Source organism: Rhinopithecus bieti, unplaced genomic scaffold, assembly GCF_001698545.2.
Source record: "Rhinopithecus bieti isolate Rb0 unplaced genomic scaffold, ASM169854v2 scaffold_42532, whole genome shotgun sequence".
Taxonomy (NCBI): domain Eukaryota; kingdom Metazoa; phylum Chordata; class Mammalia; order Primates; family Cercopithecidae; genus Rhinopithecus; species Rhinopithecus bieti.
Genome location: NW_016818301.1, coordinates 832,259 through 845,611, shown reverse-complemented (window position 1 = coordinate 845,611; position 13,353 = coordinate 832,259). Strand labels below are relative to the sequence as shown.

Below are 13,353 nucleotides of genomic sequence, written 5' to 3'. Positions count from 1 at the left end.
AAAAAAAAAAAAAAAAAAAAAAAAAAAAAAAAAAAGCAGCAAATGCAGAGTTATCTGAAACATGTCCCCTGGGCCACTGGGCTTTCCCTGTAAAGGACTCCCCCAAGTGGGCAGCAGACCAGAGGGCATGGCTTATGCGGCCCCACAATTGGCTGCAGGAGCCCAGGCTGGCGTGGTTCCTGACCTTGGACAGTGACACCGAAGAAGGCCGAGACCCCTTCTGTCCTGCACTCAAACTCGCCACTGTCCTGGACTTTGGCCTCAGGCAGGATCAGACGGTGTTTGCGCCCATCCATCTTCACCATCAGCAACTCGCTCTCCTCCACTTTCTGCCCATCCTTGTACCAGGTCGCCGGGAAGTCTACCCTTGAGAGCTCACAGGTCAGCACCACCCGGTCTGAGGTTGTGAAGGTCAATGACACCTTGTCCTGGGGGCTCAGGATATGCACCGGGCTCTCTGTGTGGGGAGAAGCACAGATAAGCACCCCTCCCTACGGTGCATGGGCTCAGTGTTGGATGCATCAGAGGGAACCACTGCTGTTGTTGGGGTTTTTAAAAATAGGCTTAGGCTTACACACCAACCTTTAAGAGCAGTGCTTTGGCTGTGGGTAAGAATTCCTAGGGAGCCTGCTAAAAATGCAGAATTCTTGGACTCCCAAGCATGCAGGGGCCAGGAAATCTGCATTATAAACCAGCCCTCCAGGTGGTTCTGATGTCAGTGAGCAGGGTGCCCATTTTGGAAATGCTGCTCTGGTTGCTGGTCAGGTCTCACCTGGCCCTCCGCCTGCGATGCTGACAGCGAATCACCCCAAGACCCAGCACATGGGTGCCAACAGATTCCTTGATTGGTCTTACAAACTCCAGCAATGGTGACATGGCACATGCTAGCGTGATCTCTGAACTTTCAGCGCCCCACCTCCAGCTGTCCTTCTCAGGGATGCTTTGTTCCCCTCCTTCCCCCTTTCAACAGGTGGCACAGTGTGATCAGGAGCCAGACTGCCTGGGTTCATAATTCAGCACCTGTGCTCATTAGCTCCATAATTTGAGCAAGTCACTTAACCTCTCTGTGCTTGTTTCCCCAGCTGTAAAATGGGAATGTCAAAAGAACCTATCTTAAGTTTGAGACAAGCCTGGCCAGCATGGTGAAACCCTGTCTCTACTAAAATACAAAAATAAGCCAGGCATGGTGGTCTACGTCTGTAGTCCCAGCTACTCAGGAGGCTGAGGCAGGAGAATCGCTTGAATCCACAAGGTGGAAGGTGCAGTGAGCTGAGATTGCGCCATTGCACTCCAGCCTGGGCGACAGAACGAGACTCCATCTCAGAACAAACAAACAAACACGAAACAAAACAAAACAGAAAACCCTATCTTGCAGGACCATTGAGAAGACTGTGTTAATATATGTAAGGTGATTAGGACTGTGCCTGGCAGGTAGAAAGTTGCAGTGACAGTGTCAGCAATTAGACAACTTAGCAGGAGGCGGTCAGGGACTAGCAGCCAGGGTCTGTGTCTTTCAAATGAGATGACCAATGTGACAGAATTCTGTAAACCACAAAGCACTCCAGAGAATTGGGATATAATGCTGACATATATCAAGATAACAATGCCCTGGATGTTGCATGTAAGTTGAAATTGGCCTTCCAGACCTCTGAGCCCTCAACTTGAGCCCATCATGGATGCTCCTTGCTCTCCTGGCCCCGATACAAGAAATGGGACCAACACTTGCCTCGTTTTGCCAACAGGACTTCTGTGTCTTGACCCTCTCTGCCCACTTAGGTCCCCACTGGCACCAACCTTGGATTGTGAGGGCAGCTGAGTCCTGCACACCAGGGCAGCTGAAGCCAACCAGGGCACCACTGTCCTGGTGCTTGACGGCATGCAGGATGAGTCTGTGCTGCAGGCCCTTCTGCTCCATACGGTACCGCAGGGCCCCAGGTTCCACTTGGCCCTCTGGCTCATTACTCTTGAGCTCTTCCCCATTAAGGAACCAGGTACCCTGGATGATGGTGGAGAGATCGAGGGAGAAGACGGCATCTTCCCCGTCGTATACCTGCACATCCTCCAGACCTGCCACCAGGCGAGCTGTGGGCACTGAGACAGGGACAGAGTGCAGCTGTCAGAACTAGAAGGGGTGGCAGAGGGCAGAGGCTGGCAGATGGCAGGCCTGTGAGAGGACCAGCACTGAGGGCTGGGGAAGGGAGGAGAAGTGATGGGCGGGTCTGGCAGGACCAACTCACCAAGGTGAGCAGAACCATGGAACACCACGTGAGGACTACGGCCATGTCCGCTGACTGTGCAGATGCGGAAGCGGTAGTCACCCTCGGAGGGCACACAGTCGCCCGGCACCTCCACGGCCCCGGCTTTCTCGATGCTGAAGCACTGAATCCAGTCTTCAGAGCCCACCTCCTGCCGCTCCAGCCGGTAGATGAATGGGGTCTCGGGAGCTGGATCGGGAGGCTTCCAGGTCAGCAGGACTGTGTTCCTGTGGCCCTTGAACATCTCTGCTGATACCGGGGGTCCTGGGGGACTGTGCTTGACACCTGAGACCAAGGCAGGGATGTGTTTCGGCCTTGCTCGGGCCTCCACAGCCCTTCCACCTTAAATCTACTTCACCAACCCAACTGTGGCATCTGGCCAACCTTTTGCCCTGCCCTGCCTGTCCAGAGGCCTTCCTGCCCTCACATTTGACTCTGAGCAGCGTAGTGGTACGGGAGTTGCCCAGGCTAAAGGTAACCTCGCCAGCATCTTCTCGGGTGACCCCTGGAAGGACCAGGGCATGCATGTGGCCTGAGCTGCTCTGGCAGATGACCGGCAGCTCCTCCCCATCACGGCTCCAGCGTCCCTCAACTCCGGCCTCTAGAGTTTCTACCAGCAGCACCGCGTTCTCTCCTTCCAGGACGTCAAGCTTCCGGGGCAGGCGCTTCAGGATGGGCCCTGAGATGCGGATGGGAATCCATCAGCCTGGAATCTGAGCACCTGCCTGCCTCCACCTCAGCCTCTTCCCCATAGGCTAGCTGACCTTTGACTGTGACGTTGGCCACGGTGCGCACCCGGCCCCGCATCTCGCACAGGTAGACACCATCATCGTCTGCCTTCAGCCTGTGGATGATGAGGCGCCGGACAGTGCCCTCTTCGATCTGCTCATACTTGCGGCAGGGCAGCAGCCGCTGGTCCTCACGGAACCAGGCCGTGGGGATGCGGGAGTTGGGTACTTTACACTCCAGCACAGCAATCCCGTGCTCACAGCCCTCCACATCCTGCAGGGGCCGTGTGAATCGGAGGCGGGGCTCTGTGGAGAGGGGAGAGACAAGAGAGGGCTCTGGAGAAGGGCCAGACTAGGAGTAGGACGCCTCAAAGCGCATTAGCTCATGCTGTGTGCTCTTCATGCAGAGCCAGCGGGCACTGTGGAATCACAGAAAACTACCAGAAGGGAAGTGGTGGTTTCTAAGATGACCTAAGTTCTCATCCAGCCCTGACACTAGCCACATCACCTTGAGCAAGTCCATTTCAATGCTTCTGGGCCTCAGTCTCCTTACTTGTAAAATGGGGAAAGGGAGAAAAGGGGTTGGATCAGATTGATGATTTCCAAACTGTTCTCTGGGGTCCTCTAGGCCCTAGATTGGTGATTTCCAAACTGTTCCCTGGGCCCCCCGCCCCAGGCATTTCACATATTCCACAAGGGTCTGAGTAGAATTTAAAGTATTTTAACCCTTTTCTTTTTTTCTTTTCTTTTTTTTTGAGATGGAGTCTCGCTCTGTTGCCCTGGCTGGAGTGTAGTGGCGCAATCTTGGCTCACTGCAACCTCTACCTCCCAGGTTCAAGCAGTTCTGGTGCCTCAGCCTCTCAAGCAGCTGGGATTACAGGCACGTGCCACCACGCCCGGCTAATTATTTTGTATTTTTAGTAGAAAAAGGGTTTCGCCATGTTGGCCAGGCTGTTCTTGAACTCCTGACCTCAGGTGATCCTCCTGCCTCAGCCTCCCAAAGTGCTGGGATTACAGGAGTGAGCCACCTCGCCTGGCTATTTTAACCCCTTTCAAAAGTGTATTTCAAAAAAAAAAAAAAAAAAAAGAAAGAAAAGAAAACAGGATGTTGGAAACTAGAGAATTAACTGGGGCTGCTGCAGAAGCAAGTTTCAGTGTGTGTGTATGCAACTCTGGGAAGCTCCTCCAGCCTCCCCTCGGGGCTTTTCTTTCCTGATGGAGGTCCAGATCAGCACCAGCCTGACAAATCTGTGCGCACTGAACTGTACCAGTGAGGCCACCACCGCAGCCCAGGGGCCATATGCTTGACTGCATGCCAGGCAGGACTCAGGAGAATTTACCAACTTTTTTTTCCTCCAAGAGAAAAATCTGGACAATAACTAGTGAAGGTAAAATCCTTTGCGTTGTGATGAAATCCTATTATGGGGAGCGTTACCTAATGGTGAGTTTGGGATGTGCTTTTTTTTTTTCCCTTTGAATTTTCTGTTTATGAGAATGTAAGCGTTTATTGGATATTGTTGGTGATCCAACATTTAAATATAAACCTTCTCTCTTTCACGTTCCTCTTCTTGCAAACGTGGGGAGCAGTTTAATCAAAGAACAGTAAAAACACGCAGGACATTTGTCCTCCCTCGTCTAGCTTTCTACTGAATCACTTGTTTCTCAAGGTGACAGATGCAGCCAGGCTGTCCCCACAGGGTTCAGAGCCTGGACTCATGAATGCAGTCTTCACTTCAAATGCCTGTATTCAATAAAATAGCCTCCTTATTCTCACTGATGCTTTAGAAGTACCTGTTACACATGCAGACTTAGCAATTTAGGCCCACAAAATACTCCTTTATCTGTCTCATATATGGGGACTCTGGTTGTGAATTCAGTTGGGGAAGGAGAAGTAAAATAACAAAGACGTTGAAAACCACTAGGGGAGAAGAGTTCTACGGCCCTCCGGGTTTGTACATCAATCACTCCTTAGTGGTGTTCCACCACCTGCTTCGGAATCTTTTGGGGAGTTTGCTAAGAAGTTCCTGAATACCCAGGAGACCTACTAAATGCGAATCCCTGGAGAGCGGGAGGCGGGCGGGTTTGGTATTTTAATATTGCCGCGGACCTCCTCTCCTCCAGTCTTCGGGGCAGCGCTGGGCACCGAGGAGGGCTGGTGTTCGGAGGGCCTCGAAGGACACGAGAGGCCATTCCCCAGGCCCCGGGCGCCGCCGTACCTTTCACGTGCAGCTGCACCGCGCTGAGCGTCTGGCCCGCCGAGTTGCGCGCGGCGCAGACGTAGAGCCCACGGTCCTTGGCCTGGCAGTAGAGCACCTTGAGCACGAAGCCGCCGTCGCGGTCGCGGTACATGAGGCGGCGGCGGTCCGGGAGCAGCGGGCGGCCCTCCCAGTGCCATTCGATCTCGGGCTCGGGCTTGCCCATCACGTAGCAGCGGAACTTGGCGTGCTTGCCCTCATTCACCCAGAAAGTCTTAGGCGCGCACTTGAGCGGCTCCACCACGGGCGCTGGGGCCTCGTCGGGGTCCGAGGGCGGGCTCTCGGGGGGCTGGTGCACCTGGAGCAGCGCCCCCGCCTGTGCGTGGCCGTGTGCGTTGCGGGCGTGGCACACGTAGACGCCGGAGTCCGGCAGCCGAGCCGCCAGGATGCGCAGCGCCAGGCTCGCGCCGGGGCCCTCCTCGGCGCGGCCGGGCTCGAGCGCGAAGTGGCTGCTGTCCCACACTTCGTCCAGGGCCATCCCGTCCTTCTCCCAGTACAGCGTGGGCTCAGGGAGGCCCCCCGCCCGGCACGTCAGCACCACCTCCGCCCCCCGTAGCACCCACTGGGATCGGGGCCCCGTGAGGAAGACCGGGGCGCCCTCCCCGGACCCCGGCGATGGCAGCGGGCGCTCGGCGGGCTGCGGCTCGGGCTCGGAGGCCGGTGGCTCCAGCACGGTGACGGCGGCCGCCGCGTAGGCCTCGCCGGCCGCGTTGCGGGCGCGGCACACGTAGACCCCGGCGTCAGTAGGCAGTGCGGTGCTCAGCAGCAGGCCGTGCTCCGCGCCGTCCGCCAGGAAACTCAGGCGTTCCGAGGCCGCCAGCTGCTGCCCGCCCTTCTCCCACACCACTACCGGTGGCGGCTCCCCCAGCACCACGCACTTGAGTTCCGCCTCGGCGCCACTTACCACCCGCACGGGCCGCGGGAAGCGCAGGAAGCACGGGGGGCTCCCCTGGTCCCCTGAGCTCGCCTTCATCGCGGCTGTCTCAGACCGCCTGCAGCGGCCAACGGGGAGGGTGGGCGGAGGGCGAGCCGAGGCCGGGGGCGGCGGGGCCGGGGCGCGGCTGGGGACCAGGCGCGGGGACCCGCGAAGCTCTCCCGGGCCTCCCGCTCCCGGCTCGCCTCCTTACCCTCGGCCCCAAGCTGCAGTTCTGCGGCGGCGGCGGCGATTACCGGGCCGAAGCCTGGCGCTCAGGGGGCAGTCCTTCCTGTTTGCCTCTCCAGCGAGGGGCCCCGCAGCCTCTCCTGCCCGCTGCCTGGCTTCCTGCTCTTGGGAGCCTCTCTTCCCAGCCCCCTCCCACAGCTTGGGCCTCTTCCCCCGCCTCCCTCCCACCTCCAGCCGCCAGGTCCCTAGCCACCCGCCAGGCTTGGGCCTGAGTGGCAGAGGCGCCTGCAGCTGCCAATCCCAAAAATATTCTCTGATGACACAGCTGGAGGACAAGAGCCCAGACTGGCTCCACTGGGCTAAGTATAGAGCAGGCAGGACCACCTGCCCCCGGCCCTAGCCCCGGTTCTAGCCCCGGCTCCAGCCCTTCCCCCAAGGGCTGGCCGGCCCAGCAGCTGCTTATTCAAAGGGGCCGCAGAAGGTCTGAGGGGTGGTGCACTGTGTCTCCCTGACAAATGACACTTTCCGGGACTGGCCGGCTGCAGCTCCCAGGCTCCTCCTGTCCCACCTGATGTAAACCTCTGGATGTGTGTGTGTGTGTGTGTGAGAGAGAGAGAGAGAGAGAGAGAGAGAGAGAGAGAGAGAGAGAGAGTGTGTGTGTGTGTGTGTGTGTGTGTAGGAGGAGGGGTTGTATGTTTGCTTGTGTGAGGTCGCTTGGGGCGAAATCCTCCCCAGCCCCTCCCCCACGTCCCTGGCGGGAGTGGGAGATAAGGCTCATGGCCACAGACATCTGCGTCAGAGATAGGAGGTCTCAATGCCACGGGCAGGGGCAACTCGGACTGTGGGGCGTGGAAAGGACTGGAGAAGACTGGGTGAGAAGGGTAGAAGAGGGTGGGTGTGGGATGGGAAGGGGAGAGTGGAGCGGCCCTGGGCAGACCCTGGCAGAAAGGGCACGGGGGAGGGTGTGGGTTCCCCGCTAGCAGGGCCAGGTGAGCTATGGTGCTGCCCCTACTGCTCTTCTTGCTGCTGGCCCCACAGGGTGGTCACAGCTGCCAAGGGCCGGAGCTGGCCCGGGAGCTTGTTCTGGCCAAGGTGAGGGCCCTGTTCCTGGATGCCTTGGGGTCCCCTGTGGTGACCAGGGAAGGTGGGGACCCTGGAGTCAGGCGACTGCCCCGAAGACATGCCCTGGGGGGCTTCACACGCAGGGGCTCTGAGCCCGAGGAGGAGGAGGAGGATGTCTCCCAGGCCATCCTTTTCCCAGCCACAGGTAACGAAGGTGGGGGAACTGGCAGGGTGACTTTGAGAAGCAGCAAGGCACAGCATGGGTTTGCGGGCCAGGTGGACCTGGGTTTGAATCCTAGCCCTACCACTCAGTGGCTTTGCAACAATAGGCCAGTTATTAAACCTTCTTATGCCTCTATCTCCCAATCTGTAAAATGCGCGATAACGCCAACCTCTCAGGATTAAGTGAGAGGCTGTACCTAGAGTGCATGGCAGGTGGGAGGCATTTGGGAGGTATGCGCTGGGAGACCAGGGGTCTCTAGAGATGGAGATGTCTGGGCTTGGGCCCCTTCCTGCCACCTTTCCTCCTGTCTCTGCCTCTGCTCGCTGCTCCAGACCCTGTTTCTTTACTCCCAGGTAGCTGAGACTGAGAAGCTCTCAGAGATACAGGCAAAAGATTAGTTGGGAAACTTTTCTGGAAAACTAGTCTATCTTCTCTTGAGTTCCTGTCTTGACATATGTGTGTCCCCTTGTTCCACTGACTGAATGGATAAGCTCTCCTCTGGGTGGGCTTTCTTGTCATCTGGTCCACCTTTCTCTTAGAGAGGACCCCTGCCTCCCTCACTTCAGTCCGTTAGCAGCACAGTGGGGAGAAGGATGGCTTTGGGATCAGGCAAAATTCCAGCCTGGCCACTTAGTCATTGAATGTCATTTCACCTCTCTAAGCCTCAATTTCCTTACCTGCAAAATGGACCAATTGTGACTAGATAATGAAAGAAGCCATGTAGCAGTATAGTTCCACTTGCCAGTCCATCAATGGGTGCTGCTCCAGGATGATTAGTATAGTCTATGAGTGTGTCAGTGTGAGGATGCCAACTACACATTCTTGAAAGGACTCCTCTCTGTTCTGAGTTACAGCCCTCCTCCTCTTCCCCCTCCTCCTTGTTCTCCATTTTCTTCCTTCCCACTCGCCTTTCCCTCCTCCTCCTCCTCCTCCTTCTTTTTTTTTTTTTTTTTTTTTTGGTGTAAACCTGTCTTTTAAAAATGGAATTATTTTAAAGAATTTATTATACAATATTCCTGACATGCCAAAGATATAAAGAGTAATATGGGCCAGGCGCGGTGGCTCACACCTGTAATCCCAGCACTTTGGGAGGCCAAGGTGGGAGGATCACAAGGTCAGGAGATCGAGACTATCCTGGCTAACATGGTGAAACCCCATCTCCACTAAAAATACAAAAAATTAGCCAGGCATAGTGGCACCAGCTACTTGGGAGGCTGAGGCAGGAGAATTGCTTGAACCTGGGAGGCAGAGCGGGAGGCGGAGGTTGCAGTGAGCCGAGATGGCGCCACTGCACTCCAGCCTGGGCGACAGAGCTAGACTCCATCTCAAAAGAAAAAAAAAAAAAAGTAATATGGCTGGGTGTGATAGCTCACGCCTATAATCCCAGCACTTTGGAAGGCGAAGGCAGGTAGATTGCTTGAGCTCAGGAGTTTGAGATCAGCCTGGGCAACATGGTGAGACCCTGTCTCTAAAAAAAACACGAAAGTTAGCTGGGTGTGGTGGCACACGCCTGTGGTCTCTTAGGAGGCTGAGGTGGGAGGATTGCTTGAGCCAAGGAAGTAGAGGCTACAGTGAGCAGTGATCATGCCACTGCACTCCAGCCTGGGTGACAGAGTAAGACTCTGTCTCAAAAAAAAAAAAAAAAAAAGTAACATAACAACCATCCATGTAGACACCACTCAGGATACTGTTTAACACTGTCTGGTGAGTAAGCATTGAAGTCTAATGCCAATTCTTAGTGCTGGTGAAGTGGAGAGAGACAGGGCCTCTTACACACTGCTGATGGGCATGTTAATTGGTAAAACCACTTCAGAGAGAAGTTGGCAATGTCTTCTATTTTTTAAAGTCCTTTCATGATGAAATTTAAATATGGGGAGCCTACAGAAGCTCTCCCAAAACTCAGGAGAGTCCCCACATCCTGGAGGGCATAGAGCAGAGTGCAGCCTATCATTGGCTCATGACTGGCGGCCACATCCCTTCTGCAGAAGAGGAGGGGTGCCAGGCCCTGCCAGTCAGGGCTGCCCTCTCCCTTTTCTTCTGTCTCCTGCAGGTGCCAGCTGTGAGGACAAGCCAACTGCCGGAGGGCTGGCCCAGGAGGCTGAGGAGGGCCTCTTTACATACATGTTCCGGCCATCCCAGCACACACGCAGCCGCCAAGTGACTTCAGCCCAGCTGTGGTTCCACACTGGGCTGGACAGGCAGGGCACAGCAGCCTCCAATAGCTCTGAGCCCCTGCTAGGCCTGCTGGCACTGTCACCGGCAGGACCCGTGGCTGTGCCCATGTCTTTGGGCCATGCCCCCCCTCGCTGGGCCGTGCTGCACCTGGCCACCTCCGCTTTCTCTCTGCTGACCCACCCCGTCCTGGTGCTGCTGCTGCGCTGTCCCGTCTGTACCTGCTCAGCCCAGCCTGAGGCCACGCCCTTCCTGGTGGCCCACACTCGGACCAGACCACCCAGTGGAGGGGAGAGAGCCCGACGCTCAACTCCCCCGATGTCCTGGCCTTGGTCTCCTTCTGCTCTGCGCCTGCTGCAGAGGCCTCCGGAGGAACCAGCTGCCCACGCCAACTGCCACAGAGTAGCACTGAACATCTCCTTCCAGGAGCTGGGCTGGGAACGGTGGATCGTGTACCCTCCCAGTTTTATCTTCCACTACTGCCATGGTGGTTGTGGGCTGCACATCCCACCAAACCTGCCCCTTCCGGTCCCTGGGGCTCCCCCTACCCCAGCCCAGCCCCCTTCCTTGCTGCCAGGGGCCCAGCCCTGCTGTGCTGCTCTCCCAGGGACCATGAGGCCTCTACGTGTCCGCACCACCTCGGATGGAGGTTACTCTTTCAAGTATGAGACAGTGCCCAACCTTCTCACACAACACTGTGCTTGTATCTAAGGGGTCTAAGGGGGGCGGGTCTTCCTTCTTAATCCCATGGCTGGTGGCCAAGCCCCCACCATCATCAGCTGGGAGGAAAGGCAGAGTTGGGAAATAGATGGCTTCCATTCCTCCCTCCTTTCACTTCTCTGCCTATGGGTTACCCTCCCCATCCCACTTCTGTCTCAATAAAGAACACAGTGCATACAACTTGGCATACGTTCTCCAGCTTCTCCGATATGGAGTTGGGCCCCCAGGAGCATGGGACTGTGAGATCCCAGGTCACTCAGCCGCACTTGACCTTAGAGACATGAAATTCAAGAGCTATAACTGGATGTGTATCGGTCGGGAATCTACAATGCTTGGGGATGGCACAATAGTGCTCCAAGCTCCTTGGAGAGCCACCCTGGAGACAGAGCTGGACTCATGCAAGCTGAACCAGACATGTCAATCAGGGTGCCTTCCCTGCACACCTAAGGTAGACTGCTGCACTCACGTGCCCACATCCAAGGCAGCCATTAGTCCCCTCCCCTGCCATTCTTTGCCCCAGCTGATGGGCATTTAGCCCAAGGTCAGGTGATTTGTAGCCTGGTCAGAGATTGTGACCTTTGGAGCCACACTGAGACAATTGTCCAGAGTTGGCCAGATCTTGGAGTCACTTGGGAAACTTGGGTGGGATGTAAGGGAGAGATACATGTGTTGGCAGCATCAGAAAGAAATTAACAAGGGCAAAGAGGTGGTGTTGTGTTAAGGTCAGATCACCTGACCAAAAGACCTGAGGATTTCGGTTTGCCGAGGGCCCTTCTTTGAATCCATCACTGACTCTTGCTGTAGACTTGAGGCCTCCTGCACTAGGATTCCAGTTCATGAACTCTTTGGCTCCGTTGACGTCCCCTGTACATCTTTATATAATCCCTTAACTCAGCCCTTAGCATCAGAAGTGTGGAAAGACTGAGGCTATTGCCAGAAAATAGAAAAGTTCTTTTGTGAATTTGCGCGTGCAGGGCACGGTGCAAAACAGTACTTTCCTTTTTTCATTGCGTTTCCTATCAGTCCATTCTGTCTCCGGATTTGGGCATTGGGAAACCTCTCTCCTCTGGCCTTCCTCCCTGCTTTTTTCACTGTCCTCGTTATCCCCTGGGTCTTGTTATCCTTGTGCTCCACCCCAGGGTCCCTGCTCTCAGTTGCTGGTTCCATCCAGTCTCTAACAGGTGTGTGTGTGTGTGTGTGCGCCCGCGCGTGCTTAGGGGGAGGGCTGGGATGTTCAGGTCCATCAGACTGGAACTTGAGAACACTTTCTAATATTGACTGCACAACTACAGTGTGTATTTATCCAACCAGAGTCTTTTACTGGTCAAAGACTCCCTTCTACCAGCCTGGCTTGATGGAGTGGAAGGGTAAGCGCCTGCTCCAGTGAGCGGTATGGTGGGAAAGAATCACAGTTACACCAACACCCCTCCCCCACTGGAGCTAACCTGAATGAGCCACTGTTCCCTGTAGCGCAGAAGCCTTCAGAGCCATGTACATGCTCCTGTACACGCCCGTCTCTGTTGACACTGAGTCCTCCAGGAGGCTGTTCTGGAGGGGGAAACCTGCCTGTTCGCAGTCCCGTCTCTCCCAGGACCTTCATGTTGACCCAGCATTCGAAGCTCTGTGCATCCCTATTTAGGCAGTGGGCTGGGGAGAGAGCTGCTTGGGCTCTGCCAGTGGTGGGAAGGGGAGGTTTTTTCCAAGCCTGTCTATGTTCTACGTGCTGCCTGCCTGGCTTCTCTGGCTAGATCCTCCCTGCGCAAACAGTGAGGTCTTTCACTGGGACCTTCAATTTTCCTGCTAGGCTTCAGTTCTTCATTCTTCCTGCTGGGGCCCCCTAGAACCCTGTGTTATCCAGATTCTCCCTGTCCTGGGGATGAGGATGGGTGCTGAGGGCTGGGGGCAGATTACTGAGGGGCACAGGATTCTCCACGAGGCCAGTTAGCAGACTGGTATTGCAAGTGAAAAGCGTGCACATGTCTGAGACAAAATGAGAAAAGTGAGTATGAGTGAGTCTTTCACAAAGCCAAATATATTCATTTTATAAGGGCTATCTTTTATTGCTACCTATTACCTTTTCTCCTTGTGGGTGTGTGACAGTGTTGGCTCTTTCACGATGTTATGAAGAGGGTAGAAGGCAGTGGTTTTGTTTGTTTGCCTTTTTACCCAACAAAATTTAAACTTGGCAATTCTAGTTTGGAATTTAAGATTTTTCTTTGGAATTCTGTTGCTCTGTGAAATCTGCGAGATCCCAACGTCTGACAGGCACTGTTTGGAGCCACCCCTTCTAAGGTCTCTAAGACCTAGATTCTGCCAATGTAGTGAATTAGGAATGATGTTCACAGTTCCCTAAGAGGGGCTTGACAGTGGCTACAGACATCGTTTTGTCTTCTATCCTCATCATGACACCAACCCAAGAGCAGTGAATTTCAAAAATGCTCCCTGTTCCCAATGCTAATCATTAGGGACATACTGTGAATACCCTTTGTATGGAGTCAGTTTAAATAGAAAACCCAGCTCAAACTGGATTAGATCAAAAAGTATGTTTAAGCCAGGCACGGTGGCTCATGCCTGTAATCCCAGCACTTTGGGAGGCTGAGGTGGGTGGATTACCTGAGGTCAGGAGTTCGAGACCAGCCTGGTCAACATGGTGAAACTCCATCTCTACAGAAAATATGAAAATTAGCCAGGCATGGTGGCACTTGCCTATAATCCCAGCACTTGGGAGGATGAGGCAGGAGAATCACTGGAACTCAGGAGGCAGAGTTTGCAGTGAGCAGAGATCGCGCCATTGCACTCCAGCCTGGATGACAGAGTGACACTTCATCTCAAAAAA

At 55.1% G+C, this 13,353-nt stretch overlaps 2 protein-coding genes across 4 annotated transcripts in view; one reads left to right on the top strand and one right to left on the bottom strand.

Moving 5' to 3' along the window:
• OBSL1 (obscurin like cytoskeletal adaptor 1) overlaps positions 1-6,349 on the bottom strand; it is a 26,002-nt gene extending 19,653 nt beyond the window's left edge. The window contains exons 1-6 of one of the 2 annotated variants that reach the window (XM_017856786.1): positions 5,200-6,349; positions 3,020-3,289; positions 2,683-2,934; positions 2,238-2,540; positions 1,795-2,091; positions 185-457 (exon numbers count right to left, since the gene is read on the bottom strand). In XM_017856786.1, the coding sequence (XP_017712275.1) occupies positions 185-457; positions 1,795-2,091; positions 2,238-2,540; positions 2,683-2,934; positions 3,020-3,289; positions 5,200-6,211 (2,407 nt within the window). In that variant the 5' untranslated portion in view covers positions 6,212-6,349. The remainder of the gene's footprint in view (positions 1-184; positions 458-1,794; positions 2,092-2,237; positions 2,541-2,682; positions 2,935-3,019; positions 3,290-5,199) is intronic. The other variant, XM_017856785.1, reaches the window with a different exon arrangement.
• Positions 6,350-7,033: 684 nt separating this feature from the next.
• INHA (inhibin subunit alpha) lies at positions 7,034-10,701 on the top strand. Of its 2 annotated transcripts, none has more exons than XM_017856784.1 (2): positions 7,034-7,212; positions 9,676-10,701. In XM_017856784.1, the coding sequence occupies exons 1-2, from the start codon at positions 7,155-7,157 to the stop codon at positions 10,506-10,508; spliced, it is 891 nt and encodes a 296-aa protein (XP_017712273.1). In that variant the 5' UTR covers positions 7,034-7,154; the 3' UTR covers positions 10,509-10,701. The 2 variants fall into 2 exon arrangements, with proteins under 2 accessions (XP_017712273.1, XP_017712272.1); XM_017856783.1 differs by having other exon boundaries at positions 7,138-7,607.
• Positions 10,702-13,353: the final 2,652 nt, after the last annotated feature.